Consider the following 12966-nt stretch of genomic DNA (forward strand, 5'->3'; position numbering starts at 1 on the left):
ACAGAAAGAGAAGTCAGGTGAGTGTTACCCTGGTGGCTGGAGAGGATATAATGTTATAATAAACGTGTGTGTGTGTGTGTGTGTGTGTGTGTGTACAGACAGCTGCTCATCCGCACCCCCTGCAGTCATCAGTGTGAGAAAAGCTCTGCTTGGTGGATTAGTAGTACGATGGCCAGGGATCATCAGACATCCCTGCCAAAGCACCTTAAGCTGTTTTTAAAAGTGACACAGACCCTATGGCCTCTGTTTGTGGGAGTGTGTGCTCTCTGGAGAACATCAGATGGCTGGCTGTCTTGTATTTGCAGGAATTTGATGGGATGGGCCGGCCGAGCTGTGGTGTTTCTCATGCTTTGGATATTGGGAGCTGTTTTTGGTTGTTTATTCCGGCAGTGCGAAGCCTGGTTGGTTGAGCTGAAAAACCAAATTGTGCTGCTTTCCTGAGTACTGGAGTGTGTGTCTCACTGAAGTCATTTTAATTTACTCTCTGATTGTTTGGCTCATAGCTCGCTTGTGTGGATATCACTTTTGTCAAAACAGTGATAAAGTGTGGTAGAGGAATGGACTTAATTAAAACACACACATGTGATTTCCCTTTTTCTTTCAGTCATTCCTGTATATTTACACACCTTTCTAATATGCGCACGCACACACTCCTTTTCTCTCAGGCATTGCTGCTGTTGGAGGGCTCGTTTTGTTCTGAATTCACTGCATTAATAAGAGGCGACTGGATCTGGTTCCAGGTAGAAGCTGTTTCCCCCTCACTGTCGCTTCCAGCAGTGTCACCCTGTCTAAATCACTCTGTTTACCCCAGAGAAAGAACCGTCTCACACCCACTCCTGCCCTCAGTGACTTCACTTCTTCCAAAACATAGTTCATAAGAACAATGTATGTTTTTCAGCCTTTTGATCAATATTCTTGATGTATCTTGATATTTACAGTGTTTGGCATTTGAAACTGCTTAAAGGGGAGATTTCATTTTTTATTATCTTTAATTTTAACAAAACATTGTTCAAGTAAAATATAGTATCAAATGGTCACGGCATGTTTCAGGTTTCTCAATATTTAATCACAAGGAAGGAGCAGGAAAAGTGAACGATTATATGCTAAATTTACCTACCACATTTTTAATTTTGTGTCTGGGTTGAGTGTGATATGTCACTGTCGAGAGAAAACTTGCTGCGTCATAGCTGGGCTGGATATCTGAGAGAGAATTTAAGTACTGCAGTCCATTACTTCAATATCAATCAGCCAATATTTGGCCATTTATATGTGTTCCTGTCAGTGTCAATTTGGCCGATTGACAGAAGTGGTCTGTCAGGATTCAGCCTCTAGTCAGTTCCAGAATTATCCAACAATAATGCACATTTGTGTCATCATCAAATAGTGTCTTTGATCTCAGGATCAGTCATTCTGTCATGACAACTTTCCGAATGTTTAGCATGGTAATGTTGGCAATGTTAATGTGTTTGGTCTTAGCAGAGTAGGTCTGCTATGCTGCTACTACAGGAGAGCAAGTGGTGAGACATGCTACTGCCAGTACATTGACAGACAGCATGTAGGAAATACTGCTGCCACACATATATATGTATATAACATACATGATATTTCCTCGTTAGCAAATCTATACAAGTGGAGCTGGGGAAGGTGGAGGGTTTCTGAAGCACGCTGCTGTAGCCTTGTCTCAGGTGTGATAATCAGGTGGGTGCTGGTTCAAACCCTGTTATCATGAGATATCATACCTTTAAGTAAGACACTTACTAGGAACTCCGTTTGGACGAACTAAATTAGCTCCTAATTCAGAGTGTGGTCTTAAACAGATCTATAGGAACTATCAGAAATGTAAGTGTAGGCTGATTGGCCAAACGCATGTGAAACACCGGCCACCTGGCATTTACTCAATGTATATGGAAAACTGCGATAACAGCATTTACCTGTTGTCTTGTTGTTGTGTTGTTCTTTTCTCAGCTTCGATGATATGTAACACTGCAACTTGTCATTAAAAAAACTTTTAGCTCTTGCAATCACATAAATTGTGCATTTACATGCATTTTCGTCCACTTCAGAGTTCCTGCTGCCGGTGTGAATGCAACCAGGAAAAAGGCCCAAGAGAGAAATTCTCTAGGAAATAACCTCCCGGCTAGTCCCTAGAACTACGCCGGGTGAAAGCCCCTATTCTCACTGTAATAAGGGTACAGTGCCTCCCTTTGAAAAAAAAGAAAAAAAAAACATTCTGCTTTGGCTGCAGAATTAATCAAATTTCTAATCGCGATTACATATATGAATGCCACGATTACTTAATCATTCAAAGTACACTTATGTCATTCTGTTTACTTAAGATGCATTTTTTTCTTTCTGCATGTTATTTTAAGGGTTTTTCCCGTTATTTTAGTTTTAGTACAACATTATAATACCATTCATATTTTTTACTTTTACATTTTTACATTATTTAAACCAATCCAATGTATAGTTGACATTTGGGGCTTAACATTATAGAAATGCACTAAAAGTTTTTAAGTTAAAATGTTTCAGATGGTTTATTTTCATTTAAAAATACGGAATGCAATTGCATCAAACTAAGGTATAAACATCATTCAGTGCAAATTGTAATAATCGTAATTAATAATTGCAATTACAATTTCAAGTGAATAATCTGCAATCATGATTTTTTTCATAATCGTGCATCCCTACCATCTGTTAAATTGCCACCAGAGACCTAGATATCTGCACTTGTTCATGAAGGAAATGTCAGTTTTTGCACGACAGCAAAAGAAAGAATCGTAAAGGGGGAAATCAGAAAGGGGCCAGGACTGGACAGACCGGGCAGGACATGTCAAAGAGATGGGCATGGATGTGACAAATGAGTCAAGTTGATGATGACACTCTACCATGCTGTGAAGAACTGACGGACAGAAAAGGAAAAAGGGAGGGACGGGGAGCGAGAAGACCGAGAAGTGACTTCGACCAGCATTAGCCAATGATTTGTAAACAGTGAGGACACTAAGGTCAGCGCTGATGAGCCAAAAGAGGATGAAAAAATAAAGCAAGCAGACAGGCAGAGTAGAAAGGGCACGTCTCTGGGGGGAGCGCTGAAATGATTATTAGCTAAAAGAACGAGCAAAAAGAATAAAATGAAATGAAATCAGCTGTTATTGTACTAAAAAATTTTTTTAAAATATGATATGAAATATACACTAAATACAGAAAAATATAATATTGTGAAATATTATGACAGGTTAAAAAATATTTTTTTATATATATATAATTTACACCCTGTGATGACAAAACTATGGAAGCATATGGGTAGCATTATTCAATTTGGGATGTAATATGCAAAATGAAAATGCAATATGTAAAATGGCAATGCATTTCTGTATTTACATTTACATTTTCCAATACATTTGTGCAACGTTTGGTGCAAAATGAAAATGAAAATTAAATTACATAATTTTCATTTGCCATTTCCTACACCAGTTTTAATATGTAAAATGAATATTAATTTTAACACTTTATAAGTTGCAAAATGAAAATGAAAATGTATTACAGAAACGATTAGATATGTCTAACATGTTCAAGCAAAAACTGTGGCAAAATGATCATTTAAATGCTATTTTTCTTAAATGCATTAACACTCACAGTCAAGACACTTGCGATTGCATTTTCATTCAATGACCCGCAATGAATGTAGCTAAATTCAATGTGCACATTGAAAATGCATTCCGAGCCGATCACGTCTCCGCCCCCTCCCGCCCTGTCAATCACTGCGTGAACAAGGCGGGGCTTACAGAAGGTCAGAGACTCACATCTCAAGAAGATGATTCAAGTGAGAGAACATGGACAAGACAGTGGCCCGTGTACGTTTTGATCATTTCGGTTTATGGCTTCTATATTTCATTCGCACTTGTGGGCGGAGCTGAAACGCTGCTTTCATCTGATTGGTCGAATCGCTCCGCTTTCAGCTAGGTCTTTTTATTCTTTAAGGCAGAATAAGAGTCAGTGCGAGTGAAGCACTGTAATGTGTGAAACCACCGCTCACTGTTAATTAGCATAATATTTGAATCAGATATAGTAGCTGGGCACATAATTCGTGCTGTCGAGACCTGCAAATTATTTCTAGGTTGTAGTATTGTATGAATATTGTCCCACTGATAAATACAGTGCAAATATTTCTATCTCTTTGGATAAAAGTTAAGTGGAAATAAAAATCAATAATAGACTGAACAGTTCCATGTCTGTAACATTTACCACTCTCATTTTTTAAGTCATAAGGCACTATGTGTGTGTGTGACAATAATAAATAATTGTAAAAATTAAAATAGTTAAATTTCTAAATAAAAATAGTAAAATTAGCTCTATGCTGCTCAGTGCTCCTGTAGCCTACCTCAGAGCGCCCTCTCGCGGCTGTAGTCGGTAATGTTTTCTCTTGGTCCTGAATAAATGTGATTTATAGTCCAGTGCGACTTATATATGTTTTTTTCCTCGTCATGACGTATTTTTGGACTGATGCAACTTATACCTATACTTAACATTATTATTATTATTTATTATGAGAGTAGGCTAAATGACACAGACTAGAACTTAAATGTTTCACCCAATTCAGCTCAGATCTTCAGACTCGTCCGACTCGTGTTGCTTGTATAACTGGCCAGACTTACCTTCCCAAAAAATCCTATTTCATTTTATTTCATAAATTTAACTATATTTATTTCCACTTCACTGTTATCCAAGGAGACAGAACTATTTGCACTGTATTTATCAGTGGGACAATATTCACACAATAATTTAACGGGTTCTCTTGCAGGTCTCAGCAGCACAAATTATGTGCCCAGCTACATCTGATTCAAATATTATGCTAATTAACAGTGAGCGGTGGTTTCAGACATTACAGTGCTTCACTCGCACTGACTCTTATTCTGCCTTAAAGAATAAAAAGACCTAGCTGAAAGCGGAGCGATTCGACCAATCAGATGAAAGCAGCGTTTCAGCTCCGCCCACAAGTGCGAATGAAATATAGAAGCCATAAACCGAAATGATCAAAACGTACACGGGCCACTGTCTTGTCCATGTTCTCTCACTTGAATCATCTTCTTGAGATGTGAGTCTCTGACCTTCTGTAAGCCCCGCCTTGTTCACGCAGTGATTGACAGGGCGGGAGGGGGCGGAGACGTGATCGGCTCGGAATGCATTTTCAATGTGCACATTGAATTTTGCTACATTCATTGCGGGACATTGAATGAAAATGCAATCGTAAGTGTCTTGACTGTGAGTGTTAATGCATTTAAGAAAAATAGCATTTAAATGATCATTTTGCCACAGTTTTTGCTTGAACATGTTAGACATATCTAATCATATCTGTAATACATTTTAATTTTAATTTTGCAACTTATAAAGCGTTAAAATTAGTATTCATTTTACATATTAAAACTGGTGTATGAAATGGCAAATTCAACTTATGTAATTTAATTTTCATTTTCATTTTGCACCAAACGTTGCACAAACGTATTGGAAAATGTAAATGTAAATACAGAAATGCATTGCCATTTTACATATTGCATTGTCATTTTGCATATTACATTCCAAATTGAATAATGCTACCCCTATGCTTCCATACAAAACTGAATTTTCAGCAGCCATTTCTCAAGTCATTACTTATTATTCTGATTTGGTACTAAAGAAACAATACTTATTTAGTTTTGGTTATTTTTAGTTGATTGATGCTTGTGATGCTGAATATTTTTGTGAAACCTGTGATAAAACAGCGTTTATATAGAGTAGAGCAGTATACATCACATTACTGCAATTTTCTATACGTTTAATGCATGCTTGCTGAATAAAAATTTTCATTTCTTAAATAAAATAACTTCCTGATGCCAAGCTTTTGAATGCCATTGTATTTGCTTTTAAGTTTTTGGCAATTGCTAAAAATATACCGCAGCGACTTAAGATTGGTCTTGTGGTCCAGGGTCACATATATATATATATATATATATATATATATATATATATATATATATATATATATATATATATATATATATATATATATATATATATATATATATATATATATGTATATATGTATGTATGTATGTGTGTGTGTCTGAGTAAGCTGTATGTGTAACTTAAAGTTAAATATGTATGTCTTGATTGACCAAGAGGTAATGTTTACATCACCACTACTATGATAAATCCAAGTTATTAGAAATCTTCCTGCAGCTCGTGTGCTGGGAGAAGAGACCTGATCCTGGCCAAGATGCCAGAGTCTTCCCTGGAGCCTCTGACATTTTCTCCTGAGATTCACCTGCTGAGAATTGACCTCGCACAACCCCTGCGTCTTTTTACTCACAGATTCAATCTTTAACGTCACTTTAACGTCACTTTAATGTCAGCCCTTCCATCTACCCTGACGCTGATCTGAAAAGAATGCCAGTACAATGACGTCCGCCCATTGCCTCAAGTGGCAAAATAACTGTCTCTGCATGTGTCTCTGATCAGAGCTCTGTGCACTCCACAATAGCTCACTTTTAGTTCATGCATGAGCGTATTTGTAACTGTTTGGGCCATGAAAACCTGTGTCTACTTACCCTACTTACCCTACTTACCTTACCCTACTATCTGTTCAGAGTCTGTGATGACTGCCTGTGCTCTTAATGAGTGCCGATACGTACAATATCGTGCCTCGTGTCCTGTGATGTGAAAGGATCTGTGAGAGCAGCTTGTGCATATGTGCACACATTTGCTCAATGTGTTTTTCAGTGCTGTAGGACCTAAATAAATGAAACTGAGCCATTTGTTTTTTGCTGTGTAGCATCTGTTTACAAATCCAGAACAGAAATGAGACTTATAGCATTGCATGGCACCCATACTGTTTTAATTGAAATCCATACAGTGGGGTAAGTATATTCATGGTACGTTTTGCATGCTTGTGTTGAATTGATAAAAGCAGTTAAGGCATGAGGCAGCAGGTTTCCTTCCTCTTTTGCATGCTTTCACCTAATTCTACATGTGTTTTTCTCTGCACTGTGAGCTTGACCACAGAGACTTACACCCTCCCATGGGTGCATTTGAGGTGACTGGCCCATAATGCATCTGTTCGTACTAGTGCAGCCTGCTATGTTGATTTGTATGAATAATCCTGACTGTAGTGTCCAAAAGGTTTGGGTCAGTAAGAAATTAATACTTTGTTCAGTAAGGATGCATTAAATTGATCTAAAGTGACTGTAGATATTTATAATAATACAAAAGGAATTCTGTTCTTTTGAAGTTTCGATTCATCAAAGAATCTTGAAAAATGTACCAGCATTTCCACAAAAATATTGAGCAGTTGTCCACACATTATTAGTACAGTAGTAAAACAATATTACACACTATATTATACTGTACAATATTTATTATTTTACCAAAATTTCATAATAAATATTAATGTACAAACAAATGCAGACTTGCTAAGATTTCTAATCTCCCCAAGTCCACACTTTTAAACAGCAGTCTATCATTATTAAGCAATCTAAGTAATGGGCACTTTTATTTTTAATGGTTATTGAAGAATTACACAAATAATAGTTTTAAATTGTATTAAGTCATCTCCACTGACCATTTTAGAAAATGGATACTTTTTTGTAATGCATTTGTTATGGAAAGTTCCTGCCATCTGTTGGTTCTTTTGTGTGTGTGTGTGTGTTTTAAATACAGTTGCTGGTCTATAATCAGTTCATGATATCCTGTCAGTGCTCATTATGATATAAAAGTTTTATGCTGATCCAATCTCAGGACACTTACACACCTGTTAATGTTTCATTTACCGTTTATCTCAGTCAGTTTCTCGCTCCTGCTTTCTGAATCTCTCTCTTTCTCTCTTTAAGAGTCTTTGACATCACGGACCCGACCGCACCGTGAGAAACCAGCACTTAGCCCAATTGGATTTTAAAGATGGTCAGCGAATAACATCATTTATTTAGCTCTTCTGTAATGGGATAAAAAGAAGAAAACAAGAGCGCGCACACAAGGGAGGAGTATGCCACTCAAAGCCATTTCTCTTTCTAGAAAGCCTTTATCGTTTGCATCAGATCCCAGCTATCAGTGGATTGGTGTTTATTCCTCTTAAAATTTGATTTATAATGTAGTGGATGAATTGTATGCGGAAGCTGCAGCAAATGATAAAAACAAGGTGGTTTATAGCACATACTCAAAAGCGTTTCGTTTGTGCGTAATTATTTTCATTGCATTAAGTCATTGCATGCCAACAGTCGTACAGTCCTCTCTCATGTTCAGATTAACTGTTATAAGAGCCGTGGCAGGGCTGAATATTAAATGTCCTGCATTAATTCTGTTAGGTAATAAAAACATCTGTTGCTGTAAACCATACGCACAAACACACATCACTCACAGCAGTCACCGTTCACGCTTTCAGAGGGATGTTTATTTGATCACACTTCTCAGAAAAGCTTTAAGCCAGTGATCCTACACCCACATCCATTTGTATATCATGAAAACATCATCACTTAAAGTCTGAAACCTGTGTGTGTGTGTTCATACAGTGAATGCTAAGGCTGTGTGACTACTAGTATAGTGTAGTGGTGATGGTTTTTTAGATGAATGTTTGATACTTCAAGATTGAGGCTGATGTCATTTCTGAGAATCATGCTTTGGGGCTGTCAGAAGGATTGAATGCTTTCTGGGTAGAAGAGCCACATGCATTCACAAACTCGGCCCATAGAGATTGTGGCTGGACCTTATGAAGGCCTGTGAAAGGAACATAACACACGTACATAATTTCCTCCCTCGGACATTCATACTTTCTTCATCTGTTATTATATTTTGTCAGATTTTCTTTAGTGTGAGGTCTGGCTGGTTTCAGATGAGTAGCACACACTTGGCACAGAGGATATGTTATGTGTAAGAGCGGTGTGTGTTTATGTGAAACTGATCTGACTCAGCAGGTGTGTCTGCATTGAGTTCATGATTTGAATTCCTACTAGCAGATCCCTGCTGCTGCAGATGACTGTGTGTTCGAGTCCACGTGTGCATTCTTTTGAACTCACTCTCTTAGTCTGGCGTCATGTAGACAACTCTAGTTAAGATGCTTGCCCTTTTTTTTTTATCATCAATGACTTTCTTGATTTAAGTATACATAGCACCAGAAACCAACAGCCCTGCAGCCGGCCTGCATTAAAAGCCCTGCCCTTTCTCTAACCTAAATGTTCGTGTGTAACATTATTATTTATGGGCTGAGAATAACTATAGATTTCTATTGTGTATTTACGCTGCTGAAGCAGTTTGTGTGTGTCTGTTTGATTTCCCTCTCATAAAGCTCTCTAAAGGTTTCCCAAAAGGCTATGACCTTGTATCCTTTTAGAGATCGATGCTCATTATTCCAGGATGGAGAGTTATATTAATCTCCGCCGCTTTCTTTATAGAGTGGACATCTTTACTTCATACCCATTACATGTATGCACAGTCATTAACTGCTGTCATTACTAAGTGTTGGGCAGTAGGCTTGATATTGATTATATGTCACTGAACGGTTGCATTGGTCCAAATTACAGGTCCTGTTTACACCTGGGAATTATATATGTCTCAGGGTTATTTGATCACATCACTCTTTTCCGTGTAATGAAAGTGAAAAGAGCCAGTCAAGCTCCAAAATGAGCAAAAAGCAGTAAACACATCATGAAAGTGATCCATATGAGTTGTGCTCTCAAGTCTGCTGAAGCTGAACAATAGCTCTGTGTGACAATGGACACTGTAGTTCAGAAATATGGAGGTCAAAAAGATTATTATTGTTTGTTTGTTTGCTTTTGTCAGAAAATGAATGAAAAGTGACAGTAAAAACATTTAAGAACTGCTGTACTTTTGAGTCATGGACAAAAAAAATCATGATTTGCACAAAAAATATGAAGTATTTCTCTTTTTTTTATTTTTTTATTTTTTTACATTGTTAATAATAAGAAATGTTTCTTGTGCAGCAATTAGTATGATTTCTGAAGATTCATGTGTCACTGAAGACTGGAGTAATGATGCTGAAAATTCAGCATCTTAAGAATAAATTGTTTTAAATTCTATTCAAATAAAAAAGTTATTTTAAACTGTAACAGTATTTCAAAATATATATATATATATATATATATATATATATATATATATATATATATATATATATATATATATATATATATATATATATATATATATATTATTTTTTTTTTTTTTTTTTTTTTTTTTTTTTTTTTTTACTGTAATTTTGATCAAACAACATCTTGAAATAAATTATATATATCTTAACATTTGAGCGTGATAATGTTTGTTTTGACACTTGTGGAGGTGCAGGGGTTAGATGTGCTGAATTGTTCTTTCTGTGTGTGATCCTCAGATCATCAGAAGCTAGAAAGAGAGGCCAGGATCTGCCGTCTGCTTAAACATCCCAACATAGGTGAGTCTCAACAACTTGGTTTGTGTGCAATATTCCCATGAAGGGGGTGCAGATTCAAGTCCGGCATGCAACATGCCTCTTCTCCCTTCAGTAGTTAAGAACAATAGTGTGTGTGTATGTCTGTACACAGTGAGACCAACTGTACAAAGATTCTAGTCACATTCAACCCAAGATTATTTGCATGGCATGAGAAAGGATGTGGCTGACAAGACCGAGCACACAGACAAAATCTGCACCTCATGCAAAATCATGAAAATAGCACAGGCATCATCCCTTCAGGTTCCCTTCTGTGAGAGAACAACACGGTGCTGTGGAAGACAGGAAAATGTCAGTGGCTAAGATGTTTCAGGATGGTGACATTTGGCACTGAGGGTAATTAGATAATTCCCCAAGAGCAAAAAACATTATAAAGTGTTTGGTGATTTTGAAGACTTCAGCAGGATTAAAACCAATGATTGGGACAGTTCAATAAAATCTCCTTTAACTGTGTTTCCATGACACATACCACAAGCTAATTTAACAGAGATAATTCACACAGAAGTGGCAATTTGTCAGCATTTACTTTCCCTCACAAAATAAGGTGTCAGACACAATGTTCAATTTACTGTAAACCGAAAGGCTCCAAAAAAAGGTTTGGATGACTTTGGCCATTCCAAGTCTTCATACTATAGCTTTATGCGAGTATAAATCTAAATGTTAGTAATTGTTCATTGGTTATCACTCCCTAGTAGTCACAATCATTCATGTGACAGTCACCGGTGGTGTTTGGTATCAGTGACCGTTAACTAGAGCCTGACTGATATGGGGTTTTTGGTGCCGATATCAATATTAGGGAGTTAAAAAAAAGAGGGATATTGATATATCGGCCAATATTCTTTGTGTATATTATACTTGTTCAACGGATCAAAAAATCTCATGATTCGAATCATATTACAGTTTTTGGCCCACGGATAGGATAATTTTTCGGATCACCAAGAAAATATGTTTTAATTCATAAAATATTTCAATTTAACTTGCTTTCCATTTATTACTTAAAGCGAAGTACTACTTTAATACCACAGCAAATACTACTAGATTAACTAAGATATTTTAAACATGATTAAAGAGCCGTAAGAATAAGAACAAATACACAAATTACAAGCATAGATAAATACAACACAATATGTTACAAATAAAATAAGGTCGGAAATATTCAAATACAGAAATTCATTAATTAGGGAAAATAACATTTGCATAGTGTTTAAATCTGTACAAATCAAATATAGATCTTTATCACAGCTGTTTTGTTGTTGGATGATCATTAATGACTGCAGCAGTATTTATAGGCCACTGTCCCTTTAAGACCTGATGCACAGATCCAATATAATGTTTCACATCACATCCCATTTTTTTCTCAGCTGTTTTTGCTCACTTGAGACATAACTGACTGGGTTTACCTGTCGAGAATGATTGTCGAGATGGGTATTTTGTAATTTTATTTGTCTATTCAGAGGATTTAGAAGCATGGGCACTGCTAGGCCATTTTTAGTGGGGCTATAAATGACTTCTCAGCCCCCCTACAATTTTGCGATTAGCTTCACAAACTGTAGGTTAATGCAAATTTGTGATTGCCTCTCCCATTTAAATTTCAATCGGCTTCTCCTCGTCTTTCAGCGTGTTCTTCAATCCTCAGAGGACAAGGTCTATGTTTATCGCTAGATTGTTATAATATCTTCATCTGTGCAGTTTTTTTGTCTCAGTTTACAAAATATCATGGAGGAGCAATCGGTTCCCCATCTACTGTAGCCTAAGGGTGGACTCATTCTAAAGAGGACCTCACCTCTAGAAATACACTACGATTGCGTTCGATAGGGTTCCTCTAGCTGAAGAGATCCCCTGAATTTGGTGCGGATTCGCCGTGCCGTTATGGAAATATGGCCGTTCAAATTTTCAATGGTTTTCCTTGGACTTAAGTTTTAAAGCATTTCATCCAGGTTACCAATAGCAAACAATGGAGCTGCTGGACAAAGTAATTACACCATTTTAAAAAAAAAATGTTGTTCGTTATATGTTCTGGGGGGAAAAAGGGTTCATATCGGGATATTCCCAGATACCGATATATCGGCAACAAGCTCACATAGGCAAAATGATATATCGGCAGGGCTCTACATCTAACCTCCAAAAAACACAGATTTAGATACTTTAAAGTTGCTTTTTCATACTTGGCAGCATAAATCATATTTTTCTTCTAATACAAACAGAAGCTCAGACATTCTGCTTGATCTCTCCTTTTTTGTAGTCTTGTTTTTCTTCTTTCTAGGAAGTGTTTGTCCTTTCCCACCCTTTATTGTCTAGCCATCTTGAACGGCCCTTTCTTCCTCCTCTCTCTCTCTCTCTCTCTATCTCTGTCTCTCTCTCTCTCTATCTCTCTCTCTCTCTCTCTCAGGTTGTCATGTTTTCTGCATGGACTGCCAATAAACTTCTAACAAAAAGAGCAATCAAGTGTGGGTATGAGAGAGAAAGCATTCTTAAGGAGCAGATCGCCTTTGGTGACCAAGACT

The 12966-nt window shown here is 37.0% G+C and overlaps 1 protein-coding gene across 17 annotated transcripts in view; it reads left to right on the forward strand.

The window, feature by feature from the left end:
* LOC127969939 (calcium/calmodulin-dependent protein kinase type II subunit gamma) overlaps positions 1-12966 on the forward strand; it is a 57930-nt gene that overhangs the window by 13507 nt on the left and 31457 nt on the right. For all 17 annotated transcript variants that reach the window (XM_052572114.1, XM_052572104.1, XM_052572105.1 and 14 more), the window contains exon 3: positions 10367-10426. In XM_052572114.1, the coding sequence (XP_052428074.1) occupies positions 10367-10426 (60 nt within the window). The remainder of the gene's footprint in view (positions 1-10366; positions 10427-12966) is intronic.

This window comes from Carassius gibelio, chromosome B13, assembly GCF_023724105.1.
Source record: "Carassius gibelio isolate Cgi1373 ecotype wild population from Czech Republic chromosome B13, carGib1.2-hapl.c, whole genome shotgun sequence".
Classification (NCBI taxonomy): Eukaryota; Metazoa; Chordata; class Actinopteri; order Cypriniformes; family Cyprinidae; genus Carassius; species Carassius gibelio.